Source organism: Lineus longissimus, chromosome 12 (assembly GCF_910592395.1).
Source record: "Lineus longissimus chromosome 12, tnLinLong1.2, whole genome shotgun sequence".
NCBI classification, from domain to species: Eukaryota; Metazoa; Nemertea; class Pilidiophora; order Heteronemertea; family Lineidae; genus Lineus; species Lineus longissimus.
In genome coordinates, this window is record NC_088319.1 from 9,475,391 (window position 1) to 9,502,151 (window position 26,761).

Below are 26,761 nucleotides of genomic sequence, written 5' to 3' on the forward strand. Positions count from 1 at the left end.
GTGAGTTTAGGAACTACGGTTAGGGGTTGACCGCGCATGAATAACAAAAAAAACTCCCTAATGAGACCATAGACTCATTAGAGTGTTCCTCTCTACGGAAATCTTTAGTAAAAGGCGAAAGATTTATGCGTGGAATCGAAGAGAAACCAGAGTGATGGTGTCCAGCCCGAGTTAGCTAGAGCTTGCCAAGTTGTTCATTATGTGTTTGATTTTGGAAAATGGGATGCCGAGTAGTTCCTGAGTCTGTAGACAAAAGAAATGTATTGCAAGCTATTCGTAATGATGTGATGAACATATCATTCAGCTCGTCGTCAGTTGTCGCCTCATCCATGTAGGCCATGTCAATTGCGGATCATCGAGAAAAAGTCAGGGAAATACAAAAAATGACCACGCTTACGTTATCTAGCTTTGACCTTTGACCTTTGGTCAGTTCCAGCCGTCCCAACCGTGCAGTGATATTGGAAGAATTATGAGAAAAAAATAACGAAAAAACTGAAGTCTACAACACGTGGTATTCAGAGGCGGTCACCCATCAACGTACTAACCACGCTCGACGTTGCCTGGCTTCGGTGATCGGACGAGAACCGGTGTTTTCAACATGATATGGTCGTAGACATCAGTGACCGACCTTTTGGGCTAGTTATAACAGTAGGCCAGCGACATAATTACAAACTGCATACATTTAATTTCTGTTGACATGTTATATTGTGACAGGTTGGTCTCTTTGGAAATATTTTGTGGTTCTGAAAAGAACCGTTTGGTGTAACTAGCAATCACTGTCGTACTCATCGTCTTGAAGTAGAATCTCGTCGCCGAACAGCTCGCATCTCAACTCTGTCATCTTGTTTGCAGTGAGTTCGGCAAATTTGTAATAGGCGGCCCTGACACCCTCAAGGGTTACAAGCTGGAGTCGCCTGTTGTAGCGCATCGAGCGGTGACCCTCCTCGTCAGCGTGGTTGTACCGGAGTGTTATGTCTTGAAGCTTTCTGTCTATCATCACGATCTGGTCGCATGCCTTATAAAACTTTTCTTCAAGTTGGTAGAGTTGCGCTGACTTGGTTGAGTTTTCCATGTCGGTTTGATATGTTCCGATGTTCACAGGTTGAATAGTGAACTGGGACGGGTTATCTCGTCCAATTTATACTTGTGCGGTCGCGTGTCACCCGGCAGCGTAATGGCCATGTCAACTCGAGTTGACATTACTCATTCAGCCGAAATTGATTGATACTTCTCACCGGCCAAGCAATGATATCGCCTTGATTGTAATCAAATAATTGTATAGGCCTGGGCTCAATGTATCTGAGGAGTGAGTTAAAATCACCAATATGGCAATTAATAGGCCTAATTGGCACTTTTTCTCACCGAGTGATTGTGAGTAGAGTATAAAATCCAAATCAACTCACTATTTCACCATTAATTCATCGAACATCGGGTCAACTTGAAAATTACCAACCATGAAAACCACAATTGACCAGAGATTGCGAGCGGTTGAGAGAAAGTTTAAAACATCGGTGCGACAAGTCGGCGTCCTCGATAGACTGATTTACAGACTCCAAGCCCGATACAAGAGAGCCTACAATAGAAAAGACCAATGCCGTCTTCAACAGCTTTCGTCTTCAACTTTCAACTGTAGAAGGTGTGCGTCAAGTGTTTTACCTCTATGCATGCGAAAGAGCCGCCGAGAAGAGTCGACTACAAAAAGAAATGCAAGAGGAACTTATGAGCAAAAGAGTAGAATGAGTCTTTATAATAATTAAAACGGTTCTTTTCAGAACCAATCAAAATAGTAAAATGAGATAATTCTGTGCAATTAGTTTGCTTCGATGTAAAAAGAAGGGGCGAATGTCTCCCTTGAAATAGCCCGTTGCTAGCCAAAGAAAACGATGCTGGGCCTGTTGGTGACGTCATCACAGACGGACCAATGACGTCACTAAGTGAATATCATCCCAGTTGACCGCAAGTCCGAACAAACTTTTAATACTCGCCAAGGCAAATCATTCTTCAGTGTGCGACTAAATTCTCTATTGGGCGGTGATGACGGTGGTGGTGGGGAGGAGGGCAGCTTATCAGTTTATAACTGTGAGGTATGAGGTTGGTTGGATTGGAGTCACTTTGGCATTAACTACCCTGCGATGGCAGGGCTGCAAAAATTTCTATAGGTCTCGTTAGGGAGTTTTTCCCAAATGTACGCGATGATGACGTGCCCCATTAACAGGACGTAACATCTATTTTAAAATGCGTTTCCAAAGTGAATGCATGAGGACAACCCATTTGTGTCGTATATCACTGGAAACGCCCGATTCCCCTGATTCTGCAGGATGTTAAATCGGGCATTTTATTTCTTTAAATAAATCATTAGCGTCGCATTTGCACCTAGCTCTGTTCACCATCCCAAATGGCAATATTGCCAATTGGGCCGGACAATCACGAAAAACCCCAAATATTATACATTTCTTCCTGAATAATTCTTACAGAGACCATTCTCCCATGAAAGACAGTTGCTTACGCTATACAAAAATCAAAAAAAAATCGAGGGTCAACCATTGAACTTTTGAGATATGTTGAATTTTGCACAAATCAGCGAAAAACGCACCAACTGGCACTGGACGGCATTTCAACACGGGGCCGACGCACATCCCAAGTTCAGTGTACACATACGTCGGCAACAACAGTATAAATGCGTAGTTTCTTGTTAGTCGCCTATTGAGTAGCGCTCTAGGTTTCAGAAACTCAAAAAAAACATGTCTTTGCCAAAACAACTGCTGAATCAACGCTGACATACTGTAAGGACCGAGAAATCAGTGAGTTTAGGAACTACGGTTAGGGGTTGACCGCGCATGAATAACAAAAAAAACTCCCTAATGAGACCATAGACTCATTAGAGTGTTCCTCTCTACGGAAATCTTTAGTAAAAGGCGCAAGATTTATGCGTGGAATCGAAGAGAAACCAGAGTGATGGTGTCCAGCCCGAGTTAGCTAGAGCTTGCCAAGTTGTTCATTATGTGTTTGATTTTGGAAAATGGGATGCCGAGTAGTTCCTGAGTCTGTAGACAAAAGAAATGTATTGCAAGCTATTCGTAATGATCTGATGAACATATCATTCAGCTCGTCGTCAGTTGTCGCCTCATCCATGTAGGCCATGTCAATTGCGGATCATCGAGAAAAAGTCAGGGAAATACAAAAAATGACCACGCTTACGTTATCTAGCTTTGACCTTTGACCTTTGGTCAGTTCCAGCCGTCCCAACCGTGCAGTGATATTGGAAGAATTATGAGAAAAAAATAACGAAAAAACTGAAGTCTACAACACGTGGTATTCAGAGGCAGTCACCCATCAACGTACTAACCACGCTCGACGTTGCTTGGCTTCGGTGATCGGACGAGAACCGGTGTTTTCAACATGATATGGTCGTAGACATCAGAGGCCGACTTTTTGGGCTAGTTATAACAGTAGGCCAGCGACATAATTACAAACTGCATACATTTAATTTCTGTTGACATGTTATATTGTGACAGGTTGGTCTCTTTGGAAATATTTTGTGGTTCTGAAAAGAACCGTTTGGTGTAACTAGCAATCACTGTCGTACTCATCGTCTTGAAGTAGAATCTCGTCGCCGAACAGCTCGCATCTCAACTCTGTCATCTTGTTTGCAGTGAGTTCGGCAAATTTGTAATAGGCGGCCCTGACACCCTCAAGGGTTACAAGCTGGAGTCGCCTGTTGTAGCGCATCGAGCGGTGACCCTCCTCGTCAGCGTGGTTGTACCGGAGTGTTATGTCTTGAAGCTTTCTGTCTATCATCACGATCTGGTCGCATGCCTTATAAAACTTTTCTTCAAGTTGGTAGAGTTGCGCTGACTTGGTTGAGTTTTCCATGTCGGTTTGATATGTTCCGATGTTCACAGGTTGAATAGTGAACTGGGACGGGTTATCTCGTCCAATTTATACTGGTGCGGTCGCGTGTCACCCGGCAGCGTAATGGCCATGTCCACTCGAGTTGACATTACTCATTCAGCCGAAATTGATTGATACTTCTCACCGGCCAAGCAATGATATCGCCTTGATTGTAATCAAATAATTGTATAGGCCTGGGCTCAATGTATCTGAGGAGTGAGTTAAAATCACCAATATGGCAATTAATAGGCCTAATTGGCACTTTTTCTCACCGAGTGATTGTGAGTAGAGTATAAAATCCAAATCAACTCACTATTTCACCATTAATTCATCAACCATCGGGTCAACTTGAAAATTACCAACCATGAAAACCACAATTGACCAGAGATTGCGAGCGGTTGAGAGAAAGTTTAAAACATCGGTGCGACAAGTCGGCGTCCTCGATAGACTGATTTACAGACTCCAAGCCCGATACAAGAGAGCCTACAATAGCAAAAGACCAATGGCGTCTTCAACAGCTTTCGTCTTCAACTTTCAACTGTAGAAGGTGTGCGTCAAGTGTTTTACCTCTATGCATGCGAAAGAGCCGCCGAGAAGAGTCGACTACAAAAAGAAATGCAAGAGGAACTTATGAGCAAAAGAGTAGAATGAGTCTTTATAATAATTAAAACGGTTCTTTTCAGAACCAATCAAAATAGTAAAATGAGATAATTCTGTGCAATTAGTTTGCTTCGATGTAAAAAGAAGGGGCGAATGTCTCCCTTGAAATAGCCCGTTGCTAGCCAAAGAAAACGATGCTGGGCCTTTTGGTGACGTCATCACAGACGGACCAATGACGTCACTAAGTGAATATCATCCCAGTTGACCGCAAGTCCGAACAAACTTTTAATACTCGCCAAGGCAAATCATTCTTCAGTGTGCGACTAAATTCTCTATTGGGCGGTGATGACGGTGGTGGTGGGGAGGAGGGCAGCTTATCAGTTTATAACTGTGAGGTATGAGGTTGGTTGGATTGGAGTCACTTTGGCATTAACTACCCTGCGATGGCAGGGCTGCAAAAATTTCTATAGGTCTCGTTAGGGAGTTTTTCCCAAATGTACGCGATGATGACGTGCCCCATTAACAGGACGTAACATCTATTTTAAAATGCGTTTCCAAAGTGAATGCATGAGGACAACCCATTTGTGTCGTATATCACTGGAAACGCCCGATTCCCCTGATTCTGCAGGATGTTAAATCGGGCATTTTATTTCTTTAAATAAATCATTAGCGTCGCATTTGCTCCTAGCTCTGTTCACCATCCCAAATGGCAATATTGCCAATTGGGCCGGACAATCACGAAAAACCCCAAATATTATACATTTCTTCCTGAATAATTCTTACAGAGACCATTCTCCCATGAAAGACAGTTGCTTACGCTATACAAAAATCAAAAAAAATCGAGGGTCAACCATTGAACTTTTGAGATATGTTGAATTTTGCACAAATCAGCGAAAAACGCACCAACTGGCACTGGACGGCATTTCAACACGGGGCCGACGCACATCCCAAGTTCAGTGTACACATACGTCGGCAACAACAGTATAAATGCGTAGTTTCTTGTTAGTCGCCTATTGAGTAGCGCTCTAGGTTTCAGAAACTCAAAAAAAACATGTCTTTGCCAAAACAACTGCTGAATCAACGCTGACATACTGTAAGGACCGAGAAATCAGTGAGTTTAGGAACTACGGTTAGGGGTTGACCGCGCATGAATAACAAAAAAAACTCCCTAATGAGACCATAGACTCATTAGAGTGTTCCTCTCTACGGAAATCTTTAGTAAAAGGCGCAAGATTTATGCGTGGAATCGAAGAGAAACCAGAGTGATGGTGTCCAGCCCGAGTTGGCTAGAGCTTGCCAAGTTGTTCATTATGTGTTTGATTTTGGAAAATGGGATGCCGAGTAGTTCCTGAGTCTGTAGACAAAAGAAATGTATTGCAAGCTATTCGTAATGATCTGATGAACATATCATTCAGCTCGCCGTCAGTTGTCGCCTCATCCATGTAGGCCATGTCAATTGCGGATCATCGAGAAAAAGTCAGGGAAATACAAAAAATGACCACGCTTACGTTATCTAGCTTTGACCTTTGACCTTTGGTCAGTTCCAGCCGTCCCAACCGTGCAGTGATATTGGAAGAATTATGAGAAAAAAATAACGAAAAAACTGAAGTCTACAACACGTGGTATTCAGAGGCGGTCACCCATCAACGTACTAACCACGCTCGACGTTGCTTGGCTACGGTGATCGGACGAGAACCGGTGTTTTCAACATGATATGGTCGTAGACATCAGAGACCGACCTTTTGGGCTAGTTATAACAGTAGGCCAGCGACATAATTACAAACTGCATACATTTAATTTCTGTTGACATGTTATATTGTGAAAGGTTGGTCTCTTTGGAAATATTTTGTGGTTATGAAAAGAACCGTTTGGTGTAACTAGCAATCACTGTCGTACTCATCGTCTTGAAGTAGAATCTCGTCGCCGAACAGCTCGCATCTCAACTCTGTCATCTTGTTTGCAGTGAGTTCGGCAAATTTGTAATAGGCGGCCCTGACACCCTCAAGGGTTACAAGCTGGAGTCGCCTGTTGTAGCGCATCGAGCGGTGCCCCTCCTCGTCAGCGTGGTTGTACCGGAGTGTTATGTCTTGAAGCTTTCTGTCTATCATCACGATCTGGTCGCATGCCTTATAAAACTTTTCTTCAAGTTGGTAGAGTTGCGCTGACTTGGTTGAGTTTTCCATGTCGGTTTGATATGTTCCGATGTTCACAGGTTGAATAGTGAACTGGGACGGGTTATCTCGTCCAATTTATACTTGTGCGGTCGCGTGTCACCAGGCAGCGTAATTGCCATGTCAACTCGAGTTGACATTACTCATTCAGCCGAAATTGATTGATACTTTTCACCGGCCAAGCAATGATATCGCCTTGATTGTAATCAAATAATTGTATAGGCCTGGGCTCAATGTATCTGAGGAGTGAGTTAAAATCACCAATATGGCAATTAATAGGCCTAATTGGCACTTTTTCTCACCGAGTGATTGTGAGTAGAGTATAAAATCCAAATCAACTCACTATTTCACCATTAATTCATCAACCATCGGGTCAACTTGAAAATTACCAACCATGAAAACCACAATTGACCAGAGATTGCGAGCGGTTGAGAGAAAGTTTAAAACATCGGTGCGACAAGTCGGCGTCCTCGATAGACTGATTTACAGACTCCAAGCCCGATACAAGAGAGCCTACAATAGCAAAAGACCAATGCCGTCTTCAACAGCTTTCGTCTTCAACTTTCAACTGTAGAAGGTGTGCGTCAAGTGTTTTACCTCTATGCATGCGAAAGAGCCGCCGAGAAGAGTCGACTACAAAAAGAAATGCAAGAGGAACTTATGAGCAAAAGAGTAGAATGAGTCTTTATAATAATTAAAACGGTTCTTTTCAGAACCAATCAAAATAGTAAAATGAGATAATTCTGTGCAATTAGTTTGCTTCGATGTAAAAAGAAGGGGCGAATGTCTCCCTTGATATAGCCCGTTGCTAGCCAAAGAAAACGATGCTGGGCCTGTTGGTGACGTCATCACAGACGGACCAATGACGTCACTAAATGAATATCCTCCCAGTTGACCGCAAGTCCGAACAAACTTTTAATACTCCCCAAGGCAAATCATTCTTCAGTGTGCGACTAAATTCTCTATTGGGCGGTGATGACGGTGGTGGTGGGGAGGGGGGCAGCTTATCAGTTTATAACTTTGAGGTATGAGGTTGGTTGGATTGGAGTCACTTTGGCATTAACTACCCTGCGATGGCAGGGCTGCAAAAATGTCTATAGACTCATTAGAGTGTTCCTCTATACAGCTAGACATCTTTAGTAATAGGCGAAAGATTTATGCGTGGAGTTGAAGAGAAACTTTTTAAAATCTGTTACAAATAACAAGTAATAAGCTTTTTAAAACATCCAATTTACATGCATTCGCTGAAATTGTCACATAGGTCTCGTTAGGGAGTTTTTCCCGAATTTACGCGATGATGACGTGCCCCGTCAACAGGTCGTAACATCTATTTTAAAATACGTTTCCAATGTTATTGCATGAGAACAACCCATTTGTGTCGTATATCACTGGAAACGCCCGACTTCCCTGATTCTGCTGGATGTTAAATCGGGCATTTTATTTCTTTAAATAAATCATAAGCGTCGCATTGGCTCCTAGCTCTGTTCATCATTCCAAAACGCAATATTGCCAATTGGGCCGGACAATTAGGGAAACCCCAAATATTATACATTTCTTTCGGTATAATTCTTACAGTGACCATTCTCCCGTGAAAGACAGTTGCTTACGCTACACAAAAATCAAAAAAAATCGAGGGTCAACCATTGAACTTTTGAGATATGTTGAATTTTGCACAAATCAGCGAAAAACGCACCAACTGGCACTGGACGCCATTTCAACACGGTTCCGACGCATATCCCAAGTTCAGTGTACACATACGTCGGCAACAAAGGTAAAATGCGTAGTTTCTTGTTAGCTGCCTATTGCGTAGTGCTCCAGGTTTCAGAAACTCCAAATAACACGTCCTTGCCAAAACAACTGCTAAATCAACACTGGCATACTGTGAGGACCAAGAAATCAAGAATTTTTTAGGAACTCTTGTTAGGGTTTGGCCGCGCATGAATACAACAAAAATTCCTTTAATAGACTATTAAAGACCTTTAATAGTCGGGCCTTGTGGGCACTCTGAACCAAATACTGTGAAATCGGACTTAAGACATCACTTCTGGGTATCAGGATGTCCAGCCCACTTTGGCAAAGTGGGTTGGTGTGTCTATTGAATATGGTTTCTCCAATCATTGTTCGAGACCAAGCATAAACAGATTGAGGTTTAGTTTATTGACTGGGTCTTGGATGGACATGATCATGTAGGCCTAATCGTTATCACTTTTCATAAAAGGAGTTTGTGTCATATCAGAATTGACCAGTTCTATATAAAGGGTGTCACAAAAGAAAACTTTATTGTATTTAGTGCTTTATGAAAGCTGTTTTTCATCTAAGGATTTTTTGGATGTCGACTGTTCAGGCCTATGAAATGCTTGGTTTAGCAGGCTTCGTTTTCTCACATCGTTTATACTGCAAGATGTACCCCAAATGCCAGAAAAGGCTCGTATACAGTGTCGGAGAAAACAATCAAGTACGTGCGTGACTTCGAAGAAGCTTTGGTGAATGGTGTTGTCACCTCAATGAAAGAATTTGCGGACCATTATAAGATTATACGCCATTTCGACGTCTTGGAAAATGAGCAGTTGAAGTACACGTCTTAACAAACAGGGTGGATGAGGAAGGAGACCCTATACTTGACCACTGGGTACCTGAGGTTCTGCAACCATTCGTGGAAGGAGAGAACGTTGAAAATTACTTCTTGATAGTTGACCATTTTCGACCCCACGTACAGGACAGAACATTTTGGATGCGGATTACTGAGATGTGGGGAATTCTGCAGTTGGTGTCAGTGGGCTGCATAACCCTGCGGCAACCGTTAGACCTTACGGTGATGAAGTCGTTTAAGTCTAACGCGCGAAAGGCATGGAAGGCATGGAAGGCATGGAAAACAGCAAATACTGATGAGCAGGGCGGATGCGGAATGATTGGACTTTCAGATACGCGTTGTAAATGTTGCATGTGAGGCTGGTGTAGTCCACAGGTCATCATCATTGGATTTGAAGCGGCATTTCGTCCTGGCCATGTTGATGCTGGGCCACTTCCAGTAGTCGATGGAGATCTTCACGCGGACGAAGTGGAAGTTTAGCATGATCAGGGTGTAATGAACCTTCAAAACTGTGGCTAACAGCTAACTTTAATCTTCTCCGATCTGTGTTGGACTCCTATAGAACAACCCTACAGACTCGTGGACCCACCATTTTAGACATCCAAGAAAATGATGTGTAATTAGCAAAACCCAATTCAGTGAAAAAATTAATTAAAAGTGGTCTTCGAAGTTTTTTTTTATTGGGACAACCTGTACAAGTTTTTGTACGCGACCTTGAAATTCAGAAATGATCAGAGCTGGTTTTCTCTTCTCAATAATTTCACAATAGGCCTACTGCGAATGTGACATTACTAGTGTCAGTTCTATGAAGTTCAAAGCCAATGACTACTTGGCCTATTTGCGTTGGTAAACCAATCAGAAAGCAGATAGTACATGTATTATTACAGATTATTATTGCATGTGCAGCCATGTGACCGTCATAGTAATGAAGTGGGCTGGTTTACAGAAGTGATGTCTTAAGTCCGATTTTACAGTATAATCGAAGTAGCACGTGTTACAATACCCAATCGCGCGAGCACTGTGAAAATATGATTTCAAAATCCCTATTTTATATCTAAGTGTAATACTTCCTTATCTTTATACATCCTGAGATAATTGGTCAACTTTACAATTATTTGATCGGCTACAAACGGTTTTTGGTAATGTTGAAACAGTGCTGACACGTAGTACCCGAATAGACTCTTGCGGTGACGAGTGATATGACGTACACGAGTATCCAGGGTCCAGTGGTGCAGCCATTTTGAATGCCAATCAAATAGACCTCGGATGTAGAGGTTGGATTGGATTGGACCGAGCTAACTCCAGTAAGTTTAAAGGGATCTCCAACCTTGCCCTAGAGAAATCACGTGTGCTATTGTACCGTGAAGCCCTTAAAAGGTAGGCTTCACGGTGTTCATAGGGTTAACTCAACTTGTTTGAAGTATACCGAACGTGCCTTTTCAAGCTGTTCGCCATTGTTCATAGCCTTGTTTAATATTATTACACATTACAGGCAGTGAGTCCAGGTGTCCGAGTCACGCGGTTCCAAGTCGGGGGATTGCGGCGACAGCAGTATTCGTCTTCCCCAATCCTGGACTCTGAGCTCGTGACTTGGCGTCTGGGTATTTAAGCACTGGGCACGTCAGCTCTCTCTCTCTTTCCTCTCTGTTGCCAACCACCTCTGAACTGGGACTTTGAGCGTGCTCTGCCGTTAAGGATTACAAACTGATTGTGATTGTAAGTGCGAACAAACTGCATGTATTCTAATTAATACTCTTGTCTTCCGGCTTCCTCTTCTACCAGTAGTTAGTCTCTTTGCAAGTTCAGCCGGTCTACGGCAGCAGGGTTTCTGGATACCCCGTATCCAGGGACTTTGTGTACACTATATAGACGAGGTAAGACTAGGACCTTGATTTTTTTTTAACTAATTTTTTCTATATGTGTAGTATATATGTCAAATCAAAGTCGGTATGAGATGTGATGTATCGTTGCTTGGAGTACCTACCATATAAATATCATCGAAAACAAGTCACATATACATGTAAGCGAGATATTGCACTTTTTACCTTTTTTAGTTCTGGCCTCCTGGTGGCCAAGTCAAGAATAGATCAGATCGAAATTCGGTCTCCGAGGTAACATGACGTAGGGAGTCATGTGTACCAAATTTCAAGTTCATTGCTTTAGCGGTTAAGAAACGTGCCATAGTTTCACTCAAACGACCAAGTTACACCATTTGACCTCTGTGACCTTGCAAAGTAGGTAAACATCAAAACCCACAGGTTATGTGATGTATCCTTACTAGGAGAACCTACCATAGAAATTTTATCGAAAATGAGTCACTCATAAGAGATATCACACTTTTAAGGCTTCCACTTCTGGCCCCCTTTTGGACAAGTCAAGAATCAGATCGGACCGAAATTCATTTTCAAAGGTAACCTGACCTGGAGCATCCTGTGCACAAAGTTTCAAGTTCATAACTTTAGCGGTTAAGAAACGTGCCACTGTTTTTAAAACAGGATACAGACAACGATGACGACGACGACGGACGACGCTTTCGATACTGTTGATACCACTTTTCTCCTTGAAACCATGAACATGGATTTCGGAATATCTGGATCTTGCCTCAAATGGCTGGAGTCATATCTCAACAGTCAGAAACAGCGGATTGTCATCAATGACTCAGTCTCAACTAACTTTGACCTCAAATGTGGTGTTCCTCAGGGCAGCTGCCTAGGGCCAATTTTATTCTTGTTCTACGTTTCGCGCCTCTATCATGTGATATCCCGACATCTACCTGACGCTCATTGATATTCTGATGATACTCAGTTATACCTGTCTTTTCGCCCACTTTCGACTTCAGTTGAATGCGATGCGGTGATGGAGACTGAGAACTGCGTTCGTGATGTGAGGGCTTGGCTTATCACCTACCAACTGTTGATTAACGATGTGAAAACTGAATTTATCATCATTGGTTCCCGCCAACAATTGCTCAAAGTTAACATTGACTCAATTAAAGTTGGTGTGACTGATGTGAGCCCTGTCAAATGTGTGAGAAATCTCGGCGTATGGTTTGATTCCAATATGAATATGGAAACCCAGGTAGGCAAAGTGTGCTCAAAGGCCTTTCGCGGACTTTATAACATTAGACAAATTCGGAAATTTCTTACGGAGGACACCACCAAGATTCTGGTTCACGCTTTCGTAACTTCCCATCTCGACTACTGTAATGCTGTTCTACATGGCATCACTGACAAGCAATGTAGTCGGATGCAGAGGGTTCTGAATGCTGCTGCGAAGGTTGCAAGTCTTGTGCTTCGCTTTGACCATATCACCCCGGTGTGACAGCGGATATAGTCCCCCTGGAGTCATAGTCCGGTAGCATTGTATTTGATCAATCAAGCAGCATGATCTATTGTACCGCTAACCCTAACCAAAACATTTAGGAATGCGGGCTATTGTTACACGGACTATCAGCCCTAGGACTACTATCCCTTGCACACCTGTACTTGTGCATTTACACTGGCTTCCTGTTAAGTACAGGATAATTTTCAAGGTATTACTTCTAGTGTTTAAGGCCTTCCAGCTGATATGGTCAAGGTCAGGCAACAATTGTCTCATCATAGATTGCGTGGTGACTCTGAGCTATTGCTTGTGGTGCCGGTTACGCGTTGCGTAACTTTTGGGGACCGGGCTTTTTGCTCTGCTGCCCCCCAAGATTTAGAACAATCTCCAAAGGAGTATTAGGTTGGCAGGAAACATCGGCCAGTTCAAATCATTCCTTGAGCGTCATCTTTTTAGGAAGTGCTTTGCTTTGTAAAGCGCTCGAGAATATGCCTTGCATAATCGAGCGCTAAATAAATCCTCATATATTATATTATATTATATTATATTATATTATATTGATTAGATTAAATGAGATTAGATTAGATTAGATTAGATTAGATTAGATTAGATTAGATTAGATTAAATTAGATTAGATTAGCTTAGATTAGATTAGATTAGATTAAGCCGCAGCATAATTCACGAGATCCGAGGTTTTGATTGTTCGATTTATGGTGCACCACAATTCCTATTTATGCCGTGGCATAATTCTGAATTCTGTCCACTCGCGCCAGCCATAATCGTGTACATAGTGCCTGTGTGTGTGTGTGTGGTGTAAACGGAAAGATAGTTCCTCGAATCATTCTTCACAAATGCATGTATGTGGCTGTACTGTAGTATTTTACAGAGTTTGCAAATGAGTCATAGTGGTGGTGTTTGTGTCAGTGGAAATGTAGATGATCCCATCCAAAAAATTATTTCTAAGGCACCAAGAATTCCCTTATATATATGATTCTCGACGCAAGGGCCCAACGCGCCGCGTAGCGGCAAAAAAGCGAAGCTGGCGAAACATTTATAACGGGTCACCGTCACTTATTATTGGACTTATAGCGCATTTACGGGGTTGCAACTATTTTGCTTTATAGTGTCACCACGAAAGAAAAGTATGCGACCTAACGCCGATGTATTTGTATAAAGTGATAATTGGAAGGTATATAGTAGGAAATATCAATAAAATAATCATTCCATGTCGTCTTTTGAGGGCATTTTTGATTGTAAAAAATATATGTGTACGTCACCGTAGTCTCTGCAATGATAATTTTATCAGAGCAGTCTCGCGCAAGTAGAAGTTCTTTACCTATTAGTTCTTCACTTATTAGTCTCAACGTCTGGCGCAAAGCCAGACGTTTTCCATTACGATTTCACTACGATGTTTGACAAGAAGGAGCAGTGCGCGAGATATGCTAATGAGCAGACTTCCCTCGCTTGAGTTTCTGAAGAATGTTCCATATCGCGCTAAGCTCATCACTGCTGATTATGACAGGCGTGCAACGGTAGGTGTCTCATATCTGCTCCCCAACTTCCACCCTTATACCGCCCATACGGTACAATAAGTTACCATTTGATGGGAATGGGACAATGCCCTCACTGTGTATGGAGTCATAGGGATAAGAAGACATTATTCATTAGTGTTGGTACAAGTGATTTTGCCTAAAAAGCATGCGCATTCAAAAAACAAAATATGCAATGTATCACGTACATGACCATGAGATGACGACGTGCAGAAAGTGCACTGGCCAGTGCATACCCTATGGCTATGTACTAGTAAACATGGTAAACATGAACAACGTCATTATTCATCGGCAGTTCATTTTACTCAGAGCTTTTTCTGAAACATATAGCCATGATGATTAGGCCTACCATGTACCATGACCAATAACAGCACTAGATCATGTAGATGTCAACAAGTTCACATTACCGTATAATCCCGCATGGCGCATGTGGCGCATGCGTCTAAACCAAAGCCCCAAAATCACTTGTTTTGGTCTATTTCACTTGTGTTTACAACTGTTCAATGGATTTATAGTTGAATGCGATCAAACTACGTCTTTTCAATCGTGGATTGTAAATTTAACCCCATGGCATGGGCCTAGGGAAGGCCCTATAACAATACTTTCGACACCGTGCTCACTGCTGATTCTAAAATGCACCACCTAGTCAAAACAAGACATATGTTCTTCTAGGAATAGATCTCTTTCCAATATTTCGTCATTCCACTATCGTCATCACCTCATCATACTTTCATTGACATTACAGGCACACATCCACAGAGCACTCTTCAAATCATCTACACAGTGGTTATCCAACTAGGATTATAAAGGTAATTTCTTAGCCCCGCACAGTGGGTTTCACTCTTGATAAAGGGGCACTATTGCTAGCAGCTAGGTAGGCAGGATAAAGTTAGACGAAGTAGCCGATAGGGGTCTCTCACCCCTCAAAGTTCGTCACAACTATTCAAGCTTGTACAAGGAATACATGCAGCGCTGACTCTAACAAGACCCAATGGGAATGTCGCACAGTCATCTGTCAAAAACAAGACCTATGTTGTAGTATGATCTCTTGCCAATATTTAATAATTGCACTATTGTCATCACCTCATCATACTTCATTGACATTACAGGCACACATTGACATCGACCACTATTGCAATCAACGACACAGTCGCTATCCAAGTAGCATTATAGAGGTAATTATCATTATCATACCTCATTAGCATGTGAACCAATCGCGTCGCGTCCTTTGCGATCACGGCAAAGCCTCATGGAATAATGTCTTTCACCGTTGAATAATTTTTCATAATACAACTTCAATTTCTTCATATTCCATGGCTAGAAGTTCAATACTAATATAATATCCAAGATAAAGTTACAAGAAGTAGTCAATAGGGGTCCCTCACCTCTCACTGTATGTCCACACTATTCACGCTTGTACGAGGAATACATTCAATGCTGAATCTAACAACATCCAGTGCCCTTACTCTGTATATTAGTCACTGGAAGATGGCCTTACTTCACCTATAGTCTCATTGCAAACGCCTCAGTTCTATGATATCACATTCACTTTCAGCTGTCATGCAACGCAACAACTGTGCTATCTGCCATCGCACATCAACGAAGAAGTGCAGCCGCCCACATTCCACCTCACGTCTGTCCGACCAGCTGCAATCCTCGAGGACGCCCCACTGTACCACGATTTCACTACGATGTTTGACAAGAAGGAGCAGTGCGCGAGATAGGCTAATGAGCAGACTTCCCTCGCTTGAGTTTCGGAAGAATGTTCCATATCGCGCTAAGCTGACCACTGCTGACCATGACAGGCGTGCATTGGACTGGTACAGGTTGGAACTGAACATTGAATATGCTGGTGGTGACGCTTTCTGATGAGAAGTTGGTCGTGACTGATGCAGTATCCTTGGACTTGTCCACAGCATCGTTCAATCATTGCTCTCTGAGCTGCCTTGATTCTGTACTTACCCAAATACTAAGACCAAATGCCTGTTGACTGTGCTTTAAGAGAGACTGGCGCCATGCCTAGAGATATGACTGACCCCTATTGGCAAATTTGTATGACTTTATCTTGCCTACCTAGCTGCTGCCTATAGTCTCCCTTTAACTGCGGAACACTTCAAAGTCGATAAAATGCCATGTTCCACCTTTTAATGTGTTCAGACCGCCATTTTCAAAATAATCAAGTCAGGACACTGCCTTCTAGTCTCATAATAAATTTTGCTTTCCTCAATAATAAAATTTCTTCTTCTTCAATGCTTTCATCATTCCAAACTTCTCCTCCTCTGACTTTTACAGGGGTACAGTCATGGCAATCAAAACCCAAATACTGAGACCAAATGCCTGTTGACTGTGCTTTAAGAGAGACTGGCGCCATGCCTAGTCTCTCTTAAAGCACAGTCAACAGACACCAACCCCCTCAGACTCAGAAACCACAAACGCCCAACCCTTCCTGCTACCTTAATACTTCTGGGTTACTATAAATACTACCTTGAAACACCTCCTTGAAACACTCTTATCTAGCCTCACCCATGGAGTAACGCACGATCAACTATCGTGCATATCTATTATATATAGCCTTCGCACGGCCGGTCTACAATCAAAGACACTAAATTCTTTCATTTGTCCGCGATTACGCTCATGCATAATCAGATAATCGTGCTGATTACTTTTGCAGTCGTTCAGGTAACAGCCTCTCTCTCAAGTTTGAACAGAACAGCTGAAAATATATCTCGCCCATCAATTTCAAGCACTGGGACTGTGCCTTGGCCTATTTTGACGGGCATCGGTCCCGATCATCTTAGCACACATTGGGTGAGGTCAAATGTTTGAGTAAACGGGTATAGTAAAAGTTAGAGTTAACTATTAGTTTACATGAGCCTACTCTTAGTTAACACTTTAATAGTAAACTCATGGTTGACTCTGGGTAAACTCTGGGGAATCCCCACCGATTCCTGGAAACCCATAAACCTGGTATTTTTTGCCAAATAAGGTAAAATGGGGTAATTGTAGCCCCCTTTTCACTTATAATGTAGGTTACGCAAGAGATTTCCCCCAAAACCGGCCTGGCTCTTGTAGTGGCACCTCTTCCATAATATAGCCTGTAATTCAGAGCATTTTATCTAAAACAATGCTTCTGAGAGTATCAACCCCAATTATAGCTGGCATCACTTAATGGTAATGCATTGTACAAGTACCATGAGAAATGCTGCTATCTAGTCAATGGTATGGCTTTAACAAGAGACACCAGTAACTTTGAAAATATTTTATTTCGAAATAATGTCAGATAAACTAGCATGAAACCTCAAATGTATCATTGTTGGTACATAAAGGGCAACCATTGTATCTTTTGTATCTAAATCAGATAGATTTATGATCAAAAAATATAATTCAGGAATAAGAATAAAGAAACCTAGCTTCTTCATGATTTATGACAGGATATATTGAGCTATCTATAGGGGCTACAAATACCCCGAACCAACGGGCTACAAATACCTCGAGGGTACATTTGTCAGAAAAGTATCTCTGAAAAATTTACTTTAAATAATGACATCAATGCCGCATACAACATTCTCTACACTCAATACTGATAATCTGAACCAAGTTTCAAATATAACAATGCTCTGTAAGTGTGGAAAATTCATACCTGCAAGAAGTTCGATCCCAACTTTTTTTGTGCACGTGTCTGATTTTTTACTTCTTATAGTCAAAGCTCTTACATAACATGTTGCATAATCCAATACTTTTTATGTTGTGATACTCAAGAGTCACCTCTTTCATATCCATGCTTGGGTTGGCTGAATAAGTCCATGGTTGCCGGAATATAAATCAAAAACATAGTCAGGGGCTAGAATTAGACCGGGGCTACAATTACCCCATTTTACCTTACATGGCTTCATTATTGTAGAAAATTGCTGTAGATTTATTTAGCGATACCTTGGGCATAGGCTGCCTGGCTATGGTACCCACCTCCAGCTAAATATAGAAGAAACGTTTCAATGCGTCTTCGGGAAGTGAGGTAAAGAGCCCTCCCTTTGTCCCTGAAGTGATGGTATTCATCCATTATATATCTCCTCTAGTTGTTGCTCAGTCAGTCCGAGTCGCACACTAACTGGTTCCAATGAATATGCAGGCCTCCTCTCAAAATTTTCCTGCCTGCTGTTTGAAACACGGGCACAAACAACATGGCTGAATTTGATCTGTATTACTTTTACTAAAACATTTGTCCACCAATCCAGTAAACTAACAGTTGACAGCCTAGAGGTAAAAGTAAACCCAGTACATTTTCCTGTACTAGGATCACCAGGAAATTCAAAACGCTCAGGTTAATTAAGGGTAAACTATACTTTTACTTTACCAAAGTGTGGAAGTTGAGTTTACTTGTAGTTACCTTCTGGTTAACTTTAGTTTTTGAGAGGTGAACAAATCCTGTAGTAATAGTAAAAGTTAACTATACCATAACCATTACTATTACCATAACTCAGACACTTGACCTCACCCATTGTGACTTCAAAACCACTAAAATGTAATATTGTTAAAGTCAGGTTCGTCTTCTGTATCTGGTGGTAAGCTGCTGACGGCAGGCACAAAGTATTTATAAGTTGGAGGTTTGACTGCCGGTCTCCCCTCAACCACTACCTCATCATCCCGCTGGAATATTTTAACATTGCCGTCTTCTTGTGCCACAAGAAGGCGCCCTTGCACATCGAAAACAATACCAATGGGCTTATCAATTTCATCGTCTTTATCCAAGTGGACCTTCACAAATTTTCCTTTTTCTGTGAAGGCGACAACGCGATTGTAAGTGTAGTCTGCGATGTATGCACAGTTGTCTGATGTATTATAGGAGATACCCGCAGGTTCCCGACTTGGCATATAGACGGTCCGCATCAATAATCCGTTGTAAAGAAAGAGCACCACCGCCCGTTTGTTCTCCTCCAGGTCGTCGATTTTCTCGAAACCGGATATGACGATGCTCACCATCACGTGGCCTTCTCTTTCATTCTTTGTTGTGAAGTAAAACCATGGAGTCACGGACAAGTTCGCAAGAAACTGCGGCAATACGACTCCGCACTGTAAAGCGTCCGACATAATCGACGTCGACAAATAAGCGTTCATTTTATGCGTCTGATACATGACTTTTGCCGACAAGCGCTCGTGCGCGTTGTTGTGAGTTGCGTCGCCGATTATGTTCGGTGACATCTTGACACTTTTGACGTTACCACGCTTTGGCTCGTATTCGAACACGGCATTATTGTCAACAAGTCCCAGTAATTTGTTCGTATTCGTCGTGTACACGACACCCGGGTTTTCAATTTCCCTACCACACCCACCTGGAGATCGCCAGTCCAAGTGGTATTCGTAGTGCGGCAACTGCACTGGTGAGCGCTGTATCTCGGTTGCAGTAAAGCATTTGAGAGCTTTATTTCTATTATCCGAAATGATGACATTACTGCTCGTCTCAAGGACAGTAAGTCCTCCAATGTAGGGCTGTTTGTTGTCCTTTTCGACCCTTGTGTTCAGTTTTTTTATGCAAACCTTCTTTGTCTTTATTTGCACACCACCTGTTTGGACCGATACCGGGTAAGCTTCGATATCGTCACAGCAGTTCTGATGGTACATACACTTCGTTTTAGTCACGAACTCGATTGTTGTATTAAAATCGTCTCTATAACACATTTCCCTGACGTCCGAGTTAAACTGTAAAAAGGCCAACAAGATAACCGAATACTCAGATTGAGACCTTGAGTCTATGAGCCTCATCATGGTAATGGTCTGTTTCAACAATCTTTTACCATTGGAATCATACGTCAATTTGCGCTCAGTTAGCAAGCAACGTGTTTCAATATCTGCAATGTGATTGTCGATCAATTCCAGTTGGTCGTCTGGGGGTTTATCTTCTTCGAATGTCAATTGTTTATTCACCCAATGCCTTTTGTAAATTTCGTCCTGAACTTTTGACTTAAGCATCTTTATTTCTTTGACAGTCTGGTCCTTTTTGTTACTGACTGCCACAAGGTCATCCTCCGCCCATTGCACACTATTATTCAACTGAATAGCAATACCATCTATTATCTCTTTCACTTCATCAATAACATCACATGCGCGGATACGCTTCTTACACCGTTTACACGAGCACGAATGGAGACAGGCCTCACAATTAAGTTTTTTACACTCATTACAAAGATACAGAAGAACCTTTTCAGGATGCTGCAAACATTTGACTTTCATAGCCTGGTTGTTGCGGACAAGCGCAACCTCTCCCCAGTCCTTGCCTTTTATGAACTCCTCTTTCTTTATTATTCTATGCTCACGACTTAAACTCCCTGCTGGTAGATGAGTTTTTTCACACTCCTCACACAAATTCTTCGTACAATCCGAACAGCGCAGCTCCGCACCTACAGGTAGATCGCTTTTTGAGCATTCGTCACAATACCATGGACCTAAAGCATCGAATATCTCCATTACAATCCGAAACTGTCTGAGTATAGGCACATCCTTGAGCCGTTCCCGTGGCAGCAAGATTTTCTGTTGACAAACTGGGCAATCTGCACGGTCTAGAACCTTGTTGGTAGCTTGTTCTGTCCTGGTCTTGTCTGGAAAAAAGTCTTCGGTCTCGGAGGAGCAGTTCTTACAGATCCTATGCCCACATGGAAAATCACTACCTGCACTTCTAAATAGCACCACATTGCACCCAGGGCGATCACATTGTCGGCTTGTACCAAATGCCGGCATCTTGATTCAGCTGAAATGAAATGAAGTTCGAAATAAGACTATGAGTTCATCACTTTCCTCAAGCAGCAACAATTAGCAAATCGCAATGCCTTTTGGGGAAGAGCATTTGCAATATGAGATTAGGATCATGACAGTAAATCTGAGCCATTTTCTGTCAGCTCAGGCCTACCACAGGGTTCACCAATAAGCTTTTTTACTTTTTAACATCTACACTGCTAACATTATCCCTTGTCTTATTGTCTTAGTACGGTCACAAGTCCAACAACAATCTATGCTTCCGAGCCGCAGGATAAAATGTTTTCTTCAAGGAACCCCAGCCACCAACAACGCACTCAGGAAATGGAAAACCACCAACATGCAGATACAGGGAGACAAAGATTGTCTCGGTGTTAGCAAGCTTTAGACGCCGGGAACTGACAGAAAAGCCCTCAAGGGAATCTCCACACCCAAGAGCGGAGTTGGCCAGTATTGTGAAATTGAACCGACTACACACAGCTAGTTGTGCATCCAACTGCAACCTGTGAACAGGCGATGAAAATTGTTGCAGGCAACGCACACAGGAATGCTCATGACGCTCTTCATCACTGGTTGTGGCATATCATACTGGTCACGAGTGACATTGCGCCACGAACATTGATCGTGGATCACTTGTTTGGTAGAAGCCGTGGTGGAACGACAAAGGGAGATGGTTCGGAACATTAAAGGTGTCGTGGACAGGTGTATATAATATTCTGGGCACTTGGAACGTTTTTGCCGTAAGGCTTTTATAGCCCGCCCCCACCCAGCCCCTTTCATTTTACTCCTTCTGTTAAGTTGGTCATCTCTCGTTTCTCGTTGACGAATGCCACCCCCCCCCCCCAAATACTCTATCGTCAACGTGAAATGGGCGATGCACAGTGTCACTCGGGAACTCCAAGGGACGAGCAAGAGGACGAGGAAGAAGCAGTAGAGTCATGGGTGGGTTATGCATGCGAAGCCCGAAGGTTTACAGGTACAGACACTCCATTGAAACCCTCATTATTTGCTCTCGTCATTAGAGGGACGTGACCGGCGTCCTCAACAATTCGACTGGAGTACATCTATGAGAGGGCACCAAGTATCATGATTGTTGCGAATAGACCGATCAAAGATAAATCACTGCCTTGCGTGGGACACTCTGGAGTGAAGGCAAAACCATATTCGAATGTCAGCCTTGGCAGACGTGGAAGGTCGTCCTTATATCGGCTGCCATCCCCTACTGAGTTTGGTTAGCAGGCTGCAGCATAAGACGATTCTGAGCACCTGGACCCCTATCAACCTGCATACCGAGGCCTGAGTGGATAGAGCCTACATCCCGAGACAAGACCACTAATGAATATTCATAGGTTAAAGGGTCGAGGCCCATCAATTAGACGAGTGCATGTTTTTAACTCTCAAGTACATATTTGGAGAGGTATTGAAAAAATATTTGTTGTGGCAAGTCGACAGATATAAAGAAATTATTTAATGAAAAAATTAATTGCTAAAATTTGGTAATAGGCCCGTGTTTTGAGATTTTTCTGCCAGTTGGCTGAAAAGAGTGGAAATATCAATGTCTGTCTAATTTGTCGATTATCAAAAAATTTCCGTTGTCAACATTACTACCAGTTTATTTTTCACCATTTACTTGCCCGACTGTCCGGAATATCATATCAAAAGTTCACATTCACAACCCCACGCAGTATTTGATGCGTCGCTGTCAAACATTGACAATTTAACTGCTAAAAGGCTTAAAAAATCAATTGTGGTCTTGTCTCTCCCATGATCTCAATGAGCAGGCGGACATGTTGGTTGGTGGAGTAGAACTATCCGGCAACCTTGTATAAAGACTCCTGCAGACGTGGTGAGGAGGACCATTGTGGAGGATAAAAAGTCGGGCCTTGCAGGCAGAGCACCAACCATCTTGAACGAAGCAGAGACTTCTAGATTGAAACATTGAATGTGGCGAAGGAGGCAGAAACCACCTCCAGGGCCAACAGATGAAAACGAAGACGAAACTTACTTATAAACCAATTCAGTTCACGCTAAGTATGATAAGTGATCTTATACTTGAAGTGCTGGAGGGAGAGGACCAAGGCATCTGCTAGAGTTGTTGTTCTCCTGGAGTTGCAAGGCAAGGCAAGCAAATAGTTCTTACAAGAAAACTAATTGGCAAATGAGTGTTTTAACCGGAGTATTCTATAAATATCCCAGCAGCAAGGAAGCATTCTTACTCAAGCACGTTTTTACTCAAGCATCGTATAATTATTATAGCAGTTGCAAATGACAAAGAAGCCTTCTCACCTAGCTGAGAACCCTTAAAATGTGAACAACAATTGACAAAGGAACGTTCTCGCCGCAAGAACCTACAAATGTTTTGGCAGCACCAAATGGCAAAGCATCTTTTTTTACTGGAGCACCCTATATATCCGAGGAGCACCAACTGTTAAAGGAGCTTTCTTGTTTTGAACAAGGTCCCAGCTGCAGCTATTGGCATTGAACTTGTGGACGAAGTGCACACTGTGTACAAGCACCTTACTAAAACAGGAAGTACATTCCAATCGCCCAATTCTTTGTTGAAAAGGGTGGACAAGTGCACATATCAATGCCCATGGGGCATAGCCCATTGGAAAATAGCAGATTCGCATAGATTCCATTCTGTAACAAAAGTTGTGATCTATGGACCCTACTTCCTGTAAACGAGCATGCAAAATAGCATGCTGGTTTGTACACTGTGTGGTGCAGGACGCCTTTTCCGCCACACTACCCATGTTTACCCGGAATCATGCACACATTAATGATACTCAGTGCATGTTAAAGACAATTGACACACATAATAAAGTTGACCTATTTTATGATAGATTTTTGTGCTTGGAATTTGAAAGCCTGCCAAATTACATCACTAACATTGCACGAACAACACATAAAATTGTCTCGCACTCGAAGTGTATTATCCCCGCACTCCATGAAATGAACTGTTTGGAATTAACATAACATCTATTCTGTTTTCAGCCTCAGTATCACTTTTCACGTAACTCCCTTTTGTCTACACTCCGGACGCAGTGGACCCATCCTGAATTACAGGTCAACACTCAGACCGTGAATATGACTGACTCTGGAGTTTTAAGCATACTATGACGAGATTTCCAGGCAGATTCACTAAAACAGGCCTGCGTCTTGTAGCGGCACTTCTTCCAATTTTACAGCCTGCAGTTTAGGACACTTAATCTAAAACAATGCCTCTGAGAGACAATACAAGACTCGTGGTCAGGGGTTACAAATACCCCGTGGCCTCGGGGTATTGGTAGCACCTGACTAAAATTTGAAATAGCATGTTTTTTATGTATGAGAACATTTTTTTTTCATAGGTTTATGGTCTTTAATGGTAATAACATTTTCCATATCATTCCAATCCAGGTTGACGACGAAATTTTGCTGGTATTAAATGGTACTTATTGAACACATTGAGGGATGTTCGATGCAATCACTTACCGACAATTTGAACAATATCGTCGCATATCAGACTGATTTTAAACTGGTGTAAAAGCACAAAGTTCTATTTATCACCTCTGTTGTACATCACACATTTTGTGATATTCTGAATTAACTGACGGTCTTGTCGTGCTCCATTAAAAACTGTAGTTTCAGTTATGGGTCATGTGTCAACCCCAACTATAGCTGGCATCACTTAATGGTAATGCAGTGTACCATAAGAAATGCTGCTATCTAGTCAATGGTGTGACTTTAACTAGAGAAACCAGTGACTTTAAAAATAAGTATGAAATCTCAAATGTATCATTGCTGGTACATAAAGGGTTAACATGGTATCTAAATCGATAGATTTATGATCAAATAATATACTCCAGGTAAAAGAATAAAGAGGGCTACAAATATCCCGAGGGTACATTGGTCAGAAAAGTGTCTCTGAAAAATTTAATTTTGACAATTACATCCAGTGCCGCATACAACATTCTCTATACTCAATACTGATCACCTGAACCAAGTTTCAAATATATCAGTGCTCTGTGAGTGTGGAAAATACATACCTGCAAAAAGTTCGATACCAACTTTTTTTGTGCATCTGTCTGATTTGTTTACTTCTTATAGCCAAAGCTCTTACATAACATGGTGCACAATCCAAAACTATTGATACTCAAGAGTCGCCTCTTTCATATCCATGCTTGCGCTGGCTGAATAATTCCATGCTTACCAGAATATGAATCAAAAACATTGCCAGGGGCTACAATTAGACCGGGGCTACAAATACCCCATTTTACCTGAGATGTATACAAGGCTTTGGTACTTCCACCAAAAGTGTCGAAAATTCATCATGCCGACATGAAGGCCTATTCTGGACCTTTTTCGTCATAGCCAGTACTTGCAGCGCCTAGTAAATGCATACCATGTACATCTTAAATGGGTCGGCCTCAACCTACCGGTCTTTTTCAGAAACAATCGCGCTTCATGAATCCTCACAACATATTATGACACCCTCCATTGTCCAAGTTGCAACATCAGTCACGACACTTGCCTGCGCATGTGATCTGTCCCTCAGTGGAACGGACTGGGGATTAGATCCGAAGACAACCACCAAACATGTCACCCCTCGGAAGTAAATGTCATGTGCATGTACATCCTGTGCTGTAGGCCCATTGGTATGCCAATATCCTGTGCTGTAGGCCCATTCATATGCCATTTACTGCGCCTATTTTGAGATCTGATATACTGTAGTTGAGAATTTCCCCATAACGGTGTCATGTCCCACATAATATTTTTCAGATATAGGACAATCCTCCCGTCCAATGAATGCACTCAGCGTAGGAGATGCCATGGACTTCAATCGGCACAGGTGACATTCCCCCCATTTCAGAATTATCACTTAATTGATAAAGCCTTCCCGCAAAGGTTATACAGTTCACCCCAATTGACGGAGTTGGTGTCAGTTATTTGATATATACAGGGTGTTTCAAAAAAGGAAACCAAGATTAATTTCTTAATTTCTTGGACATGGCTAAATATTTTGGAAATTGGCAACCACCATTTATTACCTAATGATGTCCTCTTTCATATGACACCAAGAAATCCAATTTACTGTCACAGATGACTGAGCACAAAACAGTTCAATCAACCATGTCTGAAATGGTATTTCACCAGATAAATGTTTTGGTAATGATCGAATCCTTGTTTGCCCAATGCAGGGCTTTTGTTGGACCTCCAAATTATGCATCCTCTGCATGTTTTTTTCATTGCACACTCCTTAAAAGTTGGAAAGGTAACACATTTTCTCAGACCAGCAAAATGCAGCTTACGACTGAGCAGCGTGGGTTTGTGGTAACAGAGTGGTTGAGGGCTGGAAGCCTCCAGAAAGTAGCAGATGCATTTGGTGCGACCAACCATGAAAATGAGTGACCATCAAGTTCCTCTGAGGGGACTTCTTAAGAACCAAGTTTACAAGTTGCCTCAACAAGATATCAATTATCTATGTGCCAGAATCTTCGCTGCAGTTGAGACCTTAAGAGGATAGAGAGATGTTATCAGAAATGCATTGAGAGCTGGTCTTTCTTCTGTGTCGGAATCATGCTGCGGTAAATGTGGTGCAAAACCATTTCAGACATGGTTGATTGAATTGCTTTGTGCTCAGTCATCCGTGAGAGTAAATTGGACGTCTTGGCCTCATAAGAAAGAGGACATCATTAGGTAATAAATGGTGATTGCCAATTTCCAACATATTTAGCCATGTCCAAGAAATTAATAAATTAATCTTGGTTTCCTTTTTTTGAAACACCCTGTATAATAACCGTGAGGGTGCAAGCAGTGAAGTTTATGATTGAACTCAATGAAGTTAAATGACTTGTTTCCCTCAATCTTTTTCATAATGACCACCTGTTCCCCTTGACTGGTAAGTGGTGTAG

The 26,761-nt window shown here is 42.2% G+C and overlaps 2 protein-coding genes and 7 non-coding genes across 9 annotated transcripts in view; all 9 read right to left on the reverse strand.

The window, feature by feature from the left end:
• Positions 1–26,761, reverse strand: part of LOC135497104 (uncharacterized) — a 235,352-nt gene that overhangs the window by 139,075 nt on the left and 69,516 nt on the right. The window lies entirely within an intron of this gene.
• Positions 39–155, reverse strand: LOC135497455 (U5 spliceosomal RNA). Its single transcript, XR_010448861.1, has one exon. It is a non-coding gene; the product is annotated as a U5 spliceosomal RNA (small nuclear RNA).
• Positions 497–615, reverse strand: LOC135497518 (5S ribosomal RNA). Its single transcript, XR_010448921.1, has one exon. It is a non-coding gene; the product is annotated as a 5S ribosomal RNA (ribosomal RNA).
• On the reverse strand, positions 2,840–2,956 carry LOC135497474 (U5 spliceosomal RNA). The gene has a single exon (XR_010448879.1). It is a non-coding gene; the product is annotated as a U5 spliceosomal RNA (small nuclear RNA).
• Positions 3,298–3,416, reverse strand: LOC135497517 (5S ribosomal RNA). The gene has a single exon (XR_010448920.1). It is a non-coding gene; the product is annotated as a 5S ribosomal RNA (ribosomal RNA).
• Positions 5,641–5,757, reverse strand: LOC135497475 (U5 spliceosomal RNA). Its single transcript, XR_010448880.1, has one exon. It is a non-coding gene; the product is annotated as a U5 spliceosomal RNA (small nuclear RNA).
• Positions 6,099–6,217, reverse strand: LOC135497514 (5S ribosomal RNA). Its single transcript, XR_010448917.1, has one exon. It is a non-coding gene; the product is annotated as a 5S ribosomal RNA (ribosomal RNA).
• Positions 7,728–7,846, reverse strand: LOC135497490 (U5 spliceosomal RNA). The gene has a single exon (XR_010448894.1). It is a non-coding gene; the product is annotated as a U5 spliceosomal RNA (small nuclear RNA).
• LOC135497154 (uncharacterized) lies at positions 16,364–25,499 on the reverse strand. The gene is made up of 2 exons (XM_064786899.1): positions 25,286–25,499; positions 16,364–20,862 (listed from the first exon to the last, which is right to left on the reverse strand). The coding sequence occupies exon 2, from the start codon at positions 20,850–20,852 to the stop codon at positions 18,636–18,638; it is 2,217 nt and encodes a 738-aa protein (XP_064642969.1). The 5' UTR covers positions 20,853–20,862; positions 25,286–25,499; the 3' UTR covers positions 16,364–18,635.

Bases quoted from the DNA above. Each gene is read 5' to 3' on its own strand.
- LOC135497154 (XM_064786899.1), bottom strand. From the start codon at position 20,852: ATGCCGGCATTTGGTACAAGCCGACAATGTGATCGCCCTGGGTGCAAT.